Source organism: Euphorbia lathyris, chromosome 3, assembly GCF_963576675.1.
Source record: "Euphorbia lathyris chromosome 3, ddEupLath1.1, whole genome shotgun sequence".
Classification (NCBI taxonomy): Eukaryota; Viridiplantae; Streptophyta; class Magnoliopsida; order Malpighiales; family Euphorbiaceae; genus Euphorbia; species Euphorbia lathyris.
In genome coordinates this window covers 66,291,166-66,307,594 of record NC_088912.1, presented here as the reverse complement: position 1 = coordinate 66,307,594, position 16,429 = coordinate 66,291,166, and the positions used below count along the sequence as shown (strand labels likewise).

At 37.6% G+C, this 16,429-nt stretch overlaps 2 protein-coding genes across 5 annotated transcripts; one reads left to right on the top strand and one right to left on the bottom strand.

Moving 5' to 3' along the window:
- Positions 1-6,742: 6,742 nt before the first annotated feature.
- Positions 6,743-10,326, top strand: LOC136222326 (pentatricopeptide repeat-containing protein At1g52620). Of its 2 annotated transcripts, none has more exons than XM_066009971.1 (2): positions 6,743-9,811; positions 9,951-10,326. In XM_066009971.1, the coding sequence occupies exon 1, from the start codon at positions 6,860-6,862 to the stop codon at positions 9,302-9,304; it is 2,445 nt and encodes an 814-aa protein (XP_065866043.1). In that variant the 5' UTR covers positions 6,743-6,859; the 3' UTR covers positions 9,305-9,811; positions 9,951-10,326. The 2 variants fall into 2 exon arrangements, with proteins under 2 accessions (XP_065866043.1, XP_065866042.1); XM_066009970.1 differs by having other exon boundaries at positions 9,927-10,326.
- Positions 10,327-10,585: 259 nt separating this feature from the next.
- Positions 10,586-13,772, bottom strand: LOC136222327 (O-fucosyltransferase 13). 3 transcript variants are annotated; one of them, XM_066009972.1, is made up of 6 exons: positions 13,395-13,772; positions 13,181-13,263; positions 12,589-12,659; positions 12,414-12,502; positions 11,641-11,862; positions 10,586-11,435 (listed from the first exon to the last, which is right to left on the bottom strand). In XM_066009972.1, exons 1-6 carry the CDS (start codon positions 13,517-13,519, stop codon positions 10,703-10,705), a joined length of 1,323 nt encoding a protein of 440 aa, XP_065866044.1. In that variant the 5' UTR covers positions 13,520-13,772; the 3' UTR covers positions 10,586-10,702. The 3 variants fall into 3 exon arrangements, with proteins under 3 accessions (XP_065866044.1, XP_065866045.1, XP_065866046.1); XM_066009973.1 differs by having other exon boundaries at positions 13,181-13,260; XM_066009974.1 differs by lacking the exon at positions 13,395-13,772 and having other exon boundaries at positions 12,589-12,693; positions 13,181-13,260.
- Positions 13,773-16,429: the final 2,657 nt, after the last annotated feature.

The window sequence follows — 16,429 nt, the reverse complement described above, 5'->3', positions numbered from 1 at the left end:
AGGAACTATGTCTGAGGAACAAGAAGAAGAGGTGCATCTGGACGACCAGTTTATTGCACAAGTTGAAGAAGAACTAGATGGTGATAGTTCAGAAGATGACGAAGAAGAAGAGGCCAGCGGTCAGGATGACGCTGAGGATAATGAGGAGACAACCAGTGAGGTTGAAGCTGAGCAAGCCAATACTGTGTTGGCTGCTGGAGAAGAACAAGAACTTGACCAACACAATGTTGATCAAATCCAAGAGCAAGCTGACCAGCTAAATACTGAGCAAGAAGAAACTTCTCCATCTCACTCAGGCGAATCTATTCTGGCTGACAATCCTCCTCGCAAAAGAAGATTGGTTAAAGCAAGTGAAAAGACAGTCAGTGAGCCTCCTGTACAACCACCAACTCTTCCTGACTTCGTTATTCAAAAGCCAACCCAGGACCCTTCTGCAGTTAAGCTAAAAAATTTCAAACGACAACAACCTCCTACTGCATCGGCATCTATAGAAAAGCAATCCTCTGTTTCTTCTCAACAGGAACATGCCGACTTAAGTGCTTCCGCCACCTCAACAAGTCAGGTTGAGGCGATTACTATCAATGCTGTCCATCCAAGCATTGTGCTGACTCCAAATGTATCTGCCCCCGTCAGCACCGACAGTATTCGAATTTCTACTTCTCCACTCAACAACTCTGTCGATCAATCAACCCTACCAGAATCTCAAGTGCAGATTGGAACAACACTACCAGTCACTGACCACGTCATTCCTCTAACTCCTCTTCCCACCGGTCATACTGATGCAACTGGAAAACTGAATGAAGGTTCTTTAAGCTACATGAATGTCACTGAGTCTAGCAAACGCATCATCGACTCAGTACAAACCTTGATCAAAGACCTTCAACAATCGTCTACTCCTGCTGCTGAGTCTTCTAATGTAGAGACTACTCAGCTTTCCCAAGTAACTCAGCTTCTGAACGAAGTTAAGGGATTTAAGGACTTGCTAAGTATCATCATCTCCTATCAAACACAGCAAGCTAAGCAGGATTCCATTGCAAAGCTGGCTGAGATCCAGCTGACAACTGTTCAACACTTACACGCTCTACAACAACAAGTTCAGACCTTGTCAGCTGTGAACACACGCTACGCTACCTCTGATGAAGTCAAGATGCTCTTTGCTCAGCTTCACACCGAGCAAATCAAAACCAACGAGCAAATGGCTTCTTATTCTCAGTGCTCAGTGGAGCAAATTGGTGAAGCTGTTCGATTGCTGAATCTGGACAAGCAAGAGATGGATACTGACGCTATGAAACAGAATGAAATGTTGTCCATCGCCAGACAAACCTTCAATCACATTCGTCACAGCAATGTTCAACGTCAATACTATGACACCTACTTACTCAAGACATTCCATCAAGTCATTGCAGGTCTGACTGATGCACTTACATGGATAGGCAAAGCTGAAGCCTTCACTATTAGCATGATCAGCGCTGCTGAGCTTAAAATACCCACCGAGGTTTCAAAAAGTGGTGTGGCTATTTTTGATGGTGTCAATGAAAGTGCCGAACGACTTAAAGCGCTGTCCACAGAACTGACCAGAGTCGTCTTAACCGACGCCTTTAGGATTCCTCCTCCCGATGCTGACAAAACGGGGGAGAAAGCACAAGCGAGAACACAGCATGAGTCTAGTCAGTTTGAACAGAAGAAAAAGAAATAGACACAGGCTAGCTCAGTATAGGCTAAGTATGTATGTATGTAGTCTCTATGCCTGTCTCAAATTTTTGTCTTGTTGTAAACACTGACTACCTACATTAAATATCAATACTTGCATCTTATGTTCAAACTCTGAGTTATGAATTATTTTTATACGATGCTGTGTATTATGTCATTATGTATCTTCAATTGAATCAGCCTTGTTTAAATGCTTATAAAAATCATTGATTGAACCAAATGCTGATAACATGTTTGACATTGACTTACATGTAGTCTTATTAAACTCATTGAACACAACAAATTACTCAGCGCCCTCTGAATGATAAAACCTTCCGCTCAATACTGAGTAAAATAGAATATGTTCCATGAGCTGACCTATATCTGAAAACTGACCTTAGACTTACTTGGTCAAACCTTTAAATGTTTAGAGTAAAACTAAGTCAGTAGCTCAACCCTTACGAGGGAGTTTGCTAAGTTATATTAGGTCAACTATCATGGGGGAGCTCAACACTGAGTTCCTCACTGAATAGTTTTGCCAACATCAAAATGGGGGAGTTTGTTGAAACACCTTTCCACATAATTTTGATTTGACAAAATTGTTTAAGTATAATTAAAAACATATTCTAAACACACTAAGTTTAAATGCTTTGATTTATTCTACTAATGTGTTTGTTCAATGTTGAGTTAAATTGTTTATAAGACATAAGGATTAAAAGGCCCAAGCCTAATACAACAGTCAAAGCCCAAGTCAAACAGTTCAATACAACTCGGCCCGCGTTTATCAAAACGATGTCGCTGTGTACCAAAACGCAACTCAGCAAGAGAAGGATCTAGAAGACCTTCAGGGAACAACTTCGGAATGAAGCTGCTGAGTTGGTTCGACAAAGCGTACAAGACAGCAGCTGGCTAAGGAAAACTTCCAGACAAAGTATTTCTACTTTGGGTAAAGTTTAGACGACACAGTATGCTGTCCAGTTGACTTTACCATAAAAGGAGAGACATTCTGCCGAGCTGACCAAAAGCTGACCGAGGACAGAAGATACACAAATCTGATTGGCCGAGAGCTCTGAGCAAGTCAGGATGACAACGACAGGAAGCCGTTTCCCTCCAACGGTTATTTCGAATTTCGAAATGACCGATGCCTCAAGACGTCTCTATAAATAGTGCCATCAGAAGCTTCATTCAATACAGAACTTGATCAAGCCATTACGCTGACCAAATTTCTACGCAAGTTCTGCAAGCAAAAAGCAAAGCAAATCTTACACTACAGTTCATATATTTGTGTAAAAGTCTAGAGTGATTATTCAATCATCTAAGGTGTCTTAGCAATCATTGTTTAGGACAAACACTTATCATTTCTAGAGATTAGAAAGGAGAGGCTGAGTACTCGGTTATAGTACTCAACGAGAGATTAAGATTGAGTAGAGGTATAGAGGAAGGTACTCTTGTTATACTCAGTTGCTAAGATTGTAAAAGGTTTGAGGCTCTACCTTTAAAGAGCTCAGTAGAGGATTCGAAATCTCGAAACGTGTTCCGGGGACAGGACGTAGGCTTAGAAGAAGCCGAACCTGGATAAATCTGCTGAGTAACGTATTTCTTACCTTAAACTCCTTATATATATTGCTTGCTTAAATAACCAAAAAAACTGACCAAGTAAAGAGGTCAAGCTGAGTTGTGCGCATCGAACATCTGAGCTCAGGAATAGACTTTAAGTGCTATCTCCTGACTCAAGTCAAGAAACTGACCTAGTCACCAGTTGACTAAGCCAGTATCTTACTGATTACTCAGCGCCGCTGTTAAAACCTTTTCTCTTGAGAAAAGAAGTCTGCCCTAAATCTTTAAAAAGTTTAAATAGTTCCTAACCCCCCCCCCCCTTTGGAACTATACTTGTAACGTTATAAGGGACCAACACTCTTGACTATCAACGTTATGGGTACAATTGCACCATTTTAGACATTATTGGTAAAATTCCTCCTAATTGTAAATGTTAATGGTATTTTTTCACCTTATCCTTTAGAAGTATTTTTACACCTTATCCCTTATTTAAAAGTTGCATCTTTTTTAAAGATTGCAGTTTTCATTTTAAGAGTAGAAAAAAAAATATGTGTAACACGAATTATAAAAAAAATTGTAAAAACATTATTTTAACATGAAATAAGCAATGTTTTTTTTACCTAAAATAGATATTCACATCCAATTAATTTGACAATTAGACATTTAATGTGAATAGTGATAAAAAAAACCTTGAGATTTTATTATTTTGGTGGATTTGGATTATAGGTCTCTTTATCTTTCTTTCAGAAAAAAAAAATCTCTTACCTTTCATTTTAAAACATTAATTTTTTCTTACAAAAAAATACCTCTCAAACTCTCAAACCGACGAGGCATCGACCCCCATCTCGACCTTGGGTATCCATTGGACCCGAACCATCAGGAAAATCTTTTGCAAGAAAGCGCTCACACACAATATTGGCACCAAGATCATCTACCTACTACACTAAGGAACCTATAAATGCCTCTAGAACAGTCCACACAATGGGTAATTTCTTTTCTCTCTAACGCTTACACTTTCTCTCTTTTGGAAATTCTATTTCTAACTTGATCGTCGGAGTGTCTCCAAAGAACCGCTTCCAGCACAGGTGGGACATCCGCAAGTAGTAGGATCGACTCCTCAACAACTGCTTTTCCAATATTTTTATAAAAAGCTATTTTCACGTATAAAAGACAAACAAAATGTATCTAACTAAACATCTAAAACTCTATCTTTTAGAGTGAAAATGCAAACAATAGGAGAAAATTGAGTAAATAAACACCTCTTAAGGTACTGGATATAAAAAAAATCAAATTTGAACATAAGTCTTATATAGTTTGATAAAACTGAAAATTAAATTCTGAAAAAACAAGTACCGAACTTAAAGTGTTTGATATTATAAACGTTGAAAGTATTAAATAGTGTATTTATTTGATAAACATTAGAAATAAATACTAAATTCATAAATAATAGTTGATAATGTTCAATTTAAAATTTTAAGTAAATATTTTTACTTATTGAATTTTAACTTAATCAAATAATTTAAATGGCTATTAAAGTTATCAAATACACTTAAACTAAATAAGTGTTTAATATATTAATTTAAGTAATTTTTTATTTTATCGAACATGGTCTTAATAAATTTTTAGTTTTAACATATTGAAAATAATTTTTTATACATGTGATGTTGTTATAGAAAACTATAAATTTCAGATTGTAAAAATACAATTTTAGAATAGGAAAAATTACAAAATTGGGTCAAATTAGAGACGTATTTACATATTTAGACCATTTACCCAACCCATTATCTATTTAGACTATATGTTTGTGACTTTTCCAAAATACCCTTCATATATATATATAACACTTAGAAATTTTGTAGTCTTTCTTCTTTCTCCCTTCCGTCTGACTTCGCAAATTTCTTTATATGCAAAGTCTGCAAAGACAATATTGATTAAGAACATGAAATTGACTTTGCAAATTTTGCAATATGCGAAATCTGCGAATGTAAAAATACTTAAGGACATGAAATTTACTTTGCATATTTCGCAATATACGAAGCCTGAGGAGGTAATACTAATTCGCATAATTACTTTTACTTCGCATATTTCGCAATATGCAAAGTAAAAGTCATGATTTTAAGCAGTATTATCTTCACAGCCTTCACAAATTACGAAATATGCAAAGTGATATGTAACATTCAAATCATAACAACAAGATTGCAACAATAATTGTAACATTATCAAAATTTACAACAAGATTGCAACAATAATAACGTTAAAATCATAATATTATCAAAATTTACAATAAAATTGCAACAATAATTCAAACCCTAAACCCTAAATCCCAAAAGCAGAAGGAACTAGATAATATTATCAAAATTTACAATAAAATTGCAACAATAATTCAAACCTTAAACCCTAAATCCCAAAAGTAGAAGGAACTAGAAGCAAGAAAAATCGACGGAATAAACGTCCTTTTGGGATGAGAAATAGAACCCAAAGGGTGTCATACAGAATTAATAGCCTTTGAGATGATAATGGTGATTTTTCTTTTCTCTTCAAGAAAGAATCCAAGAAAAATCGGTAGATTCACCATCCCAATCACCCCTCAATGTGATTGATGCTTTTGTATTCAAGCTAAATGAGTACTTGAAGTTGATGTTTTGTATTCAACCACCATCACAAAAATTAAGTCGTGCTAGCAAGAAAATGACGTTTTGACTTCGCGAAAAAAGATTACGCGAAGTCTGCAAAGAGAAAATTAACACAGAAGAACGTTTTCTTTTTTTGCGAAGTCAAAACGTCATTTTCAATCTATTTTTTCTCGCAGACCTTCACAAAACTCATTTCGCGAAGTGATTTTCTGGAAAAAAGATGAAGATTAAACAATAAATATTTACATTATTTCTGCCTTTTACCATTGAAATCGACAATAATTATATTATAAACGCATAAAGACGAAGAATAACGTCGAATAACAATGCATTCGATTGACACAAAAGGAAAGAAACCAAGAGACAAAAAGAAACTGGAAGATGAAGAATCATGGTTTAATTTTCTAGAAACATGAAGATGAAGAATCAAGAGATAAAAAGAGGAAGATGAGACAGAAACGGTGATGAAGAAATTGGTGCAGATTTCGCAATATAAAGGAAGAGATGAAGATGAAAGGTCTGGAGAAGGGGAAAGGGACACCGTAGATAGGAAGAGGAAGGGGAAAGTGAAGATGAAAGGTTTGAGGTATTTTGAAATAGTCACAAAAATATAGTCTACATAGATAGTAGATTGGGTAAGTAGTCTAAATATATAAATAAGTCTCCTATTTGACCCAATTTTATAAATTTCCCTTTAGAATAATATGACTAAAAATAATTAATAATGTTAAGTGTCAAAATAAAATATAAAAAACTTAATCCAACAAAATCGAAATGCTGAGGGAGGTAATGGTATTTTTGCCAAAAGTTTTATTAGAGGGCAGCTGCTTTTGCGCCCATTCTACACAACAAGAGCAGGTAAGAACAAACAAACCCCTGAAAAACCCTTTTGATGTTTTTCTCCCTTGAATTCAAATAGTTGAAATCGAAGTCCACAAATTCATTAAGCCTGAAAAACTCATCTAAACTTGATTTTTCTCATGTCTAAAACTCTCCTTTCTCGCATAAAACCCCTTCACCACCCAGAACCCACTTCTTCTCGCTTTCCCTTTACACCCCAAGTCAAAAAACTCGTCAAAGATACCATTCAAATCATCAGAACCGATCCACAATGGCAAGACTCTCTTGATATACCATATGGGGAGACCGAGACCCTACTTTCAGAGGTTGCGCACTTCCTGTTTGATCAAATTCATGACCCAGAATTGGGTCTAAAGTTCTTCCATTGGGCATCAAAGCAATCGTCCCTTAATGGGTTTGCTTGTTCTTCACTTTTGAAGCTCTTAGGAAGATACAGAGTGTTTGAAGAGATCGATACTTTGTTGAACACAATGAAATCCAAGGATATCATACCTACAACCGAAGCTTTAAGTTTTGTCATTCGCATTTATGCGGATTCTGGGTTGGTCCATAAGGCTCTTGAATTATATCATTATGTTATTGATGCTCATAATTGTGTGCCTGAAGTATTTGCTTGCAATTCGTTGCTTTATATGCTAGTGCAGCAAAAGAAATTTGAGGTTGCACATAAAGTGTATGATGAAATGAATGATAGAAATGGTGGTGTTGATAATTATACTGTCTGTATTATGATAAACGGCTTATGCAAGGAAGGTAGGGTAGAGGAAGGTAGGAAGCTGATCGAGGAGCTATGGGGAAAGGGTTGTGTCCCTAATATTGTGTTTTATAACACTCTAATTGATGGATTTTGCAAGAAAGGTGATACAGAAAGGGCTAATTTGCTTTTCAAGGAATTGAAAATAAAGGGTTTTTTACCTAATGTGAAGACTTTTGGAGCTTTGGTATATGCATTTTGTAAGGTTGGTGATTTTAAGGCAGTTGATACGCTTTTGTTGGAAATGAAGGAGAGAGGTATAGCTAAAACTGTTCATATTTTTAATACTATCATGGATGCTCAAATTAGGCATGGTTGTCAAATGGAACCTGCTCAAGCATTGAGATGGATAAGCGAGAGTGGTTGTGAACCTGATATGGCAACTTTTAATTCTTTGATTAGCCATTCATGTAGAGCTGGGAAAATTAATGAAGCTGAAGAACTTCTACAACAGGCAGTAAAAAGAGGATTAGAACCGAATAATTACAGTTATACCCCTCTAATGCATCTATACTGCAAACATGGGGATCATGCTAAGGCCTCAACTATGCTCGTTGAGATGTCGGAAAGAGGATATACACTTGACTTGGTTACTTATGGATCACTTGTCCATGGGCTTGTTGTTGCAGGGGAAGTTGATGTTGCATTAACAGTTCGAGATAAAATGGTGGAGAGGGGGGTGTTGCCTGATGCACATATATATAATGTTCTGATGAGTGGACTTTGCAAGAAAGGGAGGCTTCCTGCTGCCAAGCTCCTTCTCGTGGAGATGCTTGATGGAAATGTAGCCCCTGATGCATTTGGGATGGCCACATTGATTGATGGATATATAAGGCACGGTCATCTTGATGAGGCCAAGAAACTCTTCCATCTCACTATTGAAAAGGGTAAAGACCCTGGTGTTGTAGGGTATAATACCATGATAAAGGGTTATTGCAAATCTGGAATGATGAATGATGCGCTGTTATTCTTTAAACGAATGACAAGTGAGCTTCGTTCTCCAGATGAGTTTACGTATTCCACTATCATAGATGGCTATATGAAGCAGAAAGACTTGAATGGAGCTCTGAAATTTTTTGGATTGATGGTGAAACGAGCTTGCAAACCAAATCTGGTAACATATACCTGTCTAATTAGTGGATTTTGTCATCACGGAGACTTCAGGATGGCTGAAAAAACTTTGCAAGAGATGCGGTCTTGTGGATTTGAGCCAAATGTAGTAACATACACTATACTTATCGGTTCCTTTTGTAAGCAGGGTAAACTCACAAAAGCTTGCTCCTTTTTTGAGCAAATGTTATTAGACAAATGCGTTCCGAACGATGTTACCTTCAATTATTTGATTAATGGTTTAACAAATAATATTTGGTTTTGTGAAAAATGTAAGTTTGAACAGAATGAGAACTCTATAGTCCTGGAATTTTTCGGAATGATGATATCAGATGGATGGGATCACAGAGCTGCTGCCCATAATTCTATTCTCATCTGCCTCTGCAGACATAACATGGTGAAATCTGCTTTCCGATTACGTGATAAAATGATTAGCAAGGGTTTCCCTCCCGATTCTGTTTCTTTTGTAGCATTGCTACATGGTCTTCGTGTGGAAGGAAGGTTACAGGACTGGAACAATATCATCTCCTGTAATTTGAACGAGCAAGAATTGCGAACTGCTGTCAAGTACTCTGATAAATTAGACCAGTTCCTCTATCAAGGGAAAACTTCAGAGGCCTCTCTTATTGTGCATTCCTTGGTTGAACAGTTCAAGCTCCATATCCAAGATGTGGATGACCTTAAAATCTCATCAAGATAGGATTGAGATGGACGTTTGAAAACCTGACCTTTGCTATAGTCTCGTCAAGAGGTGGGGCTAGTAATGCTTCAGGACACATATCAGTACCTTGACGAGGGTCTACTGGAAAATGCTTCCACATATGGTTCATTTTCCTTATGTACAGTTATCTGTTTCTGAAGATGATGCTACCCAGCATAATGTGGCATGAGCATTTGCAGTTAAATATTTATACAGGGCACGCATATGATGTGTGAGGAGAGATCGACTTTTAGAAGGAATCATTTTTGCGCTATGGTATGGAGTTGAACACCAGGCAAGTGCAGCAGTTACATATATTGTGTACAGAATGTTGTATGTATTAGTCAACAAGGCATAGGGACATGTCTTTCCTTATATGGAGGTATGCAACAGCACCAGAATATCATTTTTGTGCATCTTTGAATTTGATGCAGCTCAGAGAGAGAAGAGATCCCCTGCATCAGTTCCGTACAGAGACACATAATGTGGATTTGCTTTTACTAACATGTAAGTTCATTGACAAATTTGATGTATTCATCCAATAGAATTGGACTAGACTGTAACTGTGCTGAGGAATTTTTGGAATATTGTGACTACCTTTTTCTTCTTTCTACTTTGGCAGGTAAATTGATTTTTCTACCTGTAGGGTGTGAAATGGCAGCAAATGCATCCTTGGACACAAGGGAGAACTTGGAGTTGTCCCATAATCCTTCTCACTGCATTAACATCTTGTTGGCAATTGATCCTCTCTGTTGCCATCATTTGGTAGCTACAAATATTAGCAAGAAAATGAATGAAAAACACTCGAGGAACTATTTGATTTACTCAACACCATTTCTTTGCTGCAGCCATTCTTTTCACTTTTGTATTAAGTTTGGTTTAAGTAATCCAAGCTTAGTTATAATGTTGATTTTAGAATACCTATAGTTTGTATAACTGAAACCAAGTTTCAACTATCTTATTAAGAGCAATATTCATACATATGTACAGAGGATCACAAGATGTTGCAGCGACAATATACACAAATATTTCTCTACTTGTTAAAACCATACAATCTCCTGTACCTACATTCTGATTAGTACGATAGTTTCTTGATGAGTTGCTTACAAGTATACAAGTATACAAATCTGCTTAAGTTTTATTTGAACTAGGAATTGAAGCTTTTCTTTTTCAGATAAATTATAAGAGTTATAATTTGAATTTCTGTCTCTACTAGAGTAATCCAAGAAAAGTTATAGTTTGACGTTGTTTCCTACTTCAACAATTTGCAGCAGTACTTCATACTAGTACCTTCTGTTGACCCAAATCTTCGCAAGGTAACAAGAAATATTCGATATTCCGATACAAAAGAAACTAAAAACACATGGTCAAACCAGTCCAAAACTCAGAAAATTGAGGTTACAATTTGAATTCACAAAAGCAGTCGGGCAAGGCAGATCCTCTTCCCATGACAAAATCTTCTTTATGAGCTGTCCACAAGGCTTTCATTAATTCCTTCCCCTTCAATCCCTGAAAAGTCAACTCTGCAAAAGCTCTTCGGCTTAAGAATAGGGTTTTATATAAACCCTTATAAGCTCGCATGGCAGAAACCATCTTGTCCATGTTACCGAAATATGTAGCCATATACGAATCACTGTTAATAGACACATAATAATCCAAGGCAGCTTTTGTGTTTCCATGCATGCTTGAGAAATCTTCACTGCTAAGAAGGGCAGATTTTTTAAAAACATTGGTATACACAGATGTTAACCCTTCAAGTTCCATCAGGCCATCCCCAGCCGCAAGATATATATTTGTGTTTGTGGGAATAGAAAGTGCCTGAAGTATTAGTGCAGTCTCATTAGGTGTGAGGGGACACTTGCCCCGTTCTCTCCATGTACGGGCCAACTCTCCAGTCCATGGTTTTCTATCTCCCCTTGCAGCTTCAATGGCTTTTATAGAGACAGGAGAAAGGGCCGAGTATTCACATTGGCTGTATGCTACCATATCAGGTTCAAATCGAAGGTGAAGTGACAGGAAGGGTTTTGGTATAGCTTCCAGAAGCTCCGAGGCTTTCTTTTCCAGTGATCTTGTGAGGCGTAATGCACTATAACAAGCTTGACAAAGTGCAGCTTTCGCATACTGAGGATACCTACAAAAACGAATCAAGTATTGGCATTTCAGTATGACCCGTGACATGAACTTCATATCTTGTGAGAATTCCCATACAGTATTATATCATCTGGACATTTATGGCCATCAGAAGCAATCTATGAGACAATAAAATTGGGTAAAGTTCCAAGGAATAATGGCATGGATGTGACATCAAGCATAAACACAAAACCTCAGTGCCCTACCTATCCCGTCTTTGGCTTGCTGCTGGAGTAATTGAAATATAATGATGCTCCAATAGTGATGGAAGAACACTTTCGATGTAATCAAATTGGCCTTTGCGTTTGCTACAGTCTACGTGAAATGGTTCTTTTGATGCAACCACGGGTGGCAATTCTTTGACAACTCTAACAAAGCCCTTTAATTGTTGAATGAAATAATCTACATCAAATACATCTGCAAAACCGCTGAGGTAAAACTAATGAGTTATATATCAAAATGGTTAATAAATAAGAATCAAAACACATCAACGTAACCAAAAGAAAAACGAAAAAGAAAAAAAAAATTAATAAACCTGAACCTTTTTAACTATATAACTTTATATCAAATATATCAGTTTCAGAATATTTCCTTTAAGAGAATACTATCTAAGTTCCAAACGAGCAGTATACAGTAAGCTATAGACAACTTCTGAAAAGCGTAAGCTTTTAAAGATAAGACAACACAAAGGAGTTCTAGTTCATGTTTAAACCTCTGAAACTAGACTTCATTTTGAACCATATAAAAGGAATGAGAAACAGTGAATTCACAGTTACAATCTACTTGGAATCTTTTGACTATTTCATCAAAACAAGAAAAGCAAACTGCTCTGCCTAAAAGTGAAAAATGTTGTGAACTTCTTCTAATAGCAAAAGATATATATATATACTCAAATGACAACAGCATAAACCATGTTCCAATATTCAACCCAAATTATGAAGAGATCAAAGTTTAGGAGGTTAAATATATGAATAGTTACCTCGATTCATTCCAATATGAAGCTACTTCAAACTTTGGCAAAGCAAGAGTTGCATTTAGCAAACGGGCAATACCAACACCATCACAGAACTGCACACATCATCAAAGAGCAGTTTAGCACAACCGTATGTACCATCAAGCATTTCACTAGGACATAAACATCTACAAATACTGACATCTCTTCTCATCTGATTGAGGCCACCATAGCAATCCACACGGATAAATCCATTACTTTTTGCTGGCAAAACTGCAGGATTTCAACAAAAACCAAATGCAATTGTCTGCAATGAAAACCAATTAAAATTTGACTCAGAATAAAAAAGTTAAGGAGCATTATTTTTAACCCAAACCAATTCCTATTTGGCGCCACAAACACAATCTAGATCTCTTCTAAAGCACTAGAGTTGTTCCCAATTGCATAACAGGGCAAAAGATGGATGGATTTGTTACATATACTTACAGTCCTTGGAACTACACAAATTAACTACAGTAAAGCAGGGTACGGAAAAATGAAAAGTTCTCATCAATAACTTGCATCTCCATGGGCAGTGTTGAATTCTTTTATCCAAGTAATAAGATTGTTAGAACCCAGCTAAAGAAAATGAAGCAACAAAAAAGAGATACAGCCGGACAAAACGAACCGCAAAAATAGATATATCGATCAATTTAGTTTAAGCTCATGTTTCAACTCAACCTGTTCTAATTGACGATTCACATACGCACAAAGCCACATAAAAAAGCAATCGAGAGAAACTGAAAAATTGGTACCAGTAAGATGTCCTTGAAGCCACCATTTGCAAGGCCTCCACTCTATAAGCCTTTTAACACTCCATATATGCAAATCCCCTCTACTTTAGAAAAATTGAAAGCGTCTAAGTGACTTCTCCATTACCAAAAAAATAAACCAGATTTGCTACAAAGGAAATGAATTCAATGAAAGTACAACTAAGAAAGATCTAACACAGCAAATATCTGTACTTACGACGAGAAATCTGAAGAAGGAACCAAGGTCGAAGAAAATGAAGAAGGAGAGAGCAAAATGACGGCGAGAAAGAGAGAGAGTGTGAAGACGGCGATGAACAATGGCTTCACGGAGACAGCAATCATTTGAACCAAAAAAATTCGATTATTCAGATACAATGTCTTAATCAAAGGGAAGTTTGTAGTTTATAGGGTTCCTGAGATGTAAGGAATGCTGAATTAGAACGCGCGAAAAAGATATGCAGGAGATTGCTTGCGGGCTGCGCAGTTGGGTCAATCTGGGGAATTTATAAAAGTAAACCTTCAAAAATTCGATCTATGTTTTTTGAACAAAAAAAAAAAAAAAATGTTCTAGCTAAAATTAGTGGTTTTCATGGCTCGCTGGTAACACATCTCCAACCCATTTCATCAAAAATTTTTTTTTTTTTAGAAACAGGAAAGGAAGAAAAAACAAACAAAGAACAACTAACCTCGGATTAGCCTAAAAAAGCTAACCCCAATTCTATCCTCTAAAAGAAGAGAAGAGAGAAAGATAGGGGATCAGAAAGGGTAGTAACATCTAACATCCCCTCATGGTCTGCCGCAGCCAAGCGATCCACAACTCGGTTCTGCTCTCTGAAAATGTGACTGAACTCTAAGATCTCAAAAGAAGAGCACAGCCTTTTAATAGCTTTGATAAGGTTGCAGCTATTAAGACCAATAGCATGATTATCAGAAATCATTTTGATGGCATTCATGTTATTAGACTCCACAGATAGTCTCTTAACGCCCAGTCTTTTAGCAAGCTTGATACAAGAGAGAATACCCCAGAGCTCCGCAGAGAAGGAAGAGCCCAACCCCAAATTCTTGGTGAACCCAGAAAGCCAGGCGCCTCCCGCATCTCTAAGAACACCTCCGGCAGCAATCTTACCATTGATGAGGCAGGAGCCATCAGTATTCAACTTCACAACCCCATCTCTCGGCCTGCTCCATCCCACGAGATGGACGTCACTAGACCTGTCCATGGGCCGGGCTGGGCCGGGCTCGGGCCGGGCCAGTCAGGTTTTTAAGTAAAAATGCTTAGCCCAAGCCCAGCCCAGCCACAATTAATTTAGGCGGGCTCGGGCCGGGCTGGGCTCGGGCTTAAAAATCAAATCTCGAGCCCAACCCATATAAGCCCACCTAAATATATATATATATAATTATTAATTATAAAAAAATAAATATTATACTTAAAAATAAATATTTAATATATAAATATATATTTATTAATTAATATTAATAAGCGGGTCGGGCTGGGCCGGTCCGTGTTATTTTTATTAATCCCAAGCCTGCCCAAAAAATAGGCGGGCTTTGGCGGGCCTGGGCCGCGCTGGGCCGATGAACAATTTTTATTGTCCAAACCCGGTCCAAGGGACACGGGCCTGGGAGGGCCGAGCGGGTACCCGGGCCCGTGGACAGGTCTAGACGTCACTAATCTGGGTAGACTTGGCAAGGGAATCCCCTTTAAAACTCTCAATAATAGAGGGGAGTTTTTTCGAGAAGAATTCAGCAAAGTTTAGAATAAACACAGTTTTATTACCAAAAATCTCCTTGTTTCTCCACTTCCAAATTTGGTGACAGATGATAGCAAAGAAAATGTCACCATGCTCCATGTAAGCCAGTAATTTTCCACTAATACCATCAGAGAACCAGTCATTTACAGAGTGGGCCATGAAGGAAGAGAAAATATGATGTGGGAGAATTTTCTTCCAAACCTCTTTACTCTTAGAGCAATCCCTAAGAGCATGGCATAAGGTCTCATCATAGCCTCTGCATCTACTGCAAGCTCCTGAGTCCGCCAAATGCCGTCTGTGCCTATCCGAATTAGTAAGCAACCTGTCCTTAACTCCCAGCCACAGGAAACTCCTAATACGGTAAGGGACTTTGAGGGCCCAAATGGACTTCCAAACATCCGAGGGAGGATCGGACCTGTTGAGGGTAAAAGCTTCAAAGGCAGATTTGCAAGAATAAACTCCATTATTAGTCAGCGCCCAACAATGCCTATCCATGTCTTCCTCTTGATTACTAACCTTCACTCCCCGAATTCTAAGGAGAGTCTCCAGGCTAAAGAAGGTATCAAACTTTGACCAGATCCAGTCCCCCTCAGAGTCCACCACATCGGCAATCCTCCAGTTACGGATATCACTAGGCGGGGGGGAGTTACTCACCTCTACTAACGGTTTATCCCCAATCCAGGTGTCAAACCAGAAACTAATGGTCTTACCATTACCCACCTCCAGACCAACCCCCAAGCAGAACTCTGCAAACACGGCACTAAGCCCTTTCCAGAGGAAGGAACAATTGACAACTCTCTCCTTTGGGCCCTCGAAGATTTTGTCTTTCCGATACTTACCACAAAGAAGGTGAACTCAAAGAGAGGAGGGGCATTGCCACATACGCCAAAGGAGTTTCATTAATAAAACTTTATTATTGTCCTTAGCTTTCCTAATGCCCAGACCACCATAATCTTTCGGCTGACAAACCTCACTCCAAGGCACTAGATGGATCTTTCTTCCCTCCGCAGCTTCCCCCCACAGGAACCTACGGTTAATCTTATCAAGATCATTAAGCACAGGATCCGGAAGCTGACAAGCCTGCATAATGTGATTGGGAGCTGCACAATTAACTGATTGAATTAACGTGAGGCGGCCAGCGAGAGAAAGAGTCCTAGCTTTCACGTGGCACACTTCGTATTGGCTTTATCCAAAGTATCTTTAAAGGATACTTTAGACACTCTCTCACTGTTGTTTTTTTTTCTATCTGTTTTAATGTTTTTCTCCCATCCATTTCCTAATGTTTTCTCTCCAAACACAAGATTTTTTTAAATAATAATATTATAAAACAAAATATACAATAACTATATTTATATATAAAAAAATAAGCAAAAAAAATAAAAAAAATAAGAAAATAACAATAAAATATTATTGAATGTTGCATCAATTTTTTTGACCTAATATCAAATTTGATGAAAAAAATTGTATTCATCAAAATAAGAATACAGTTTGATGATGGGTT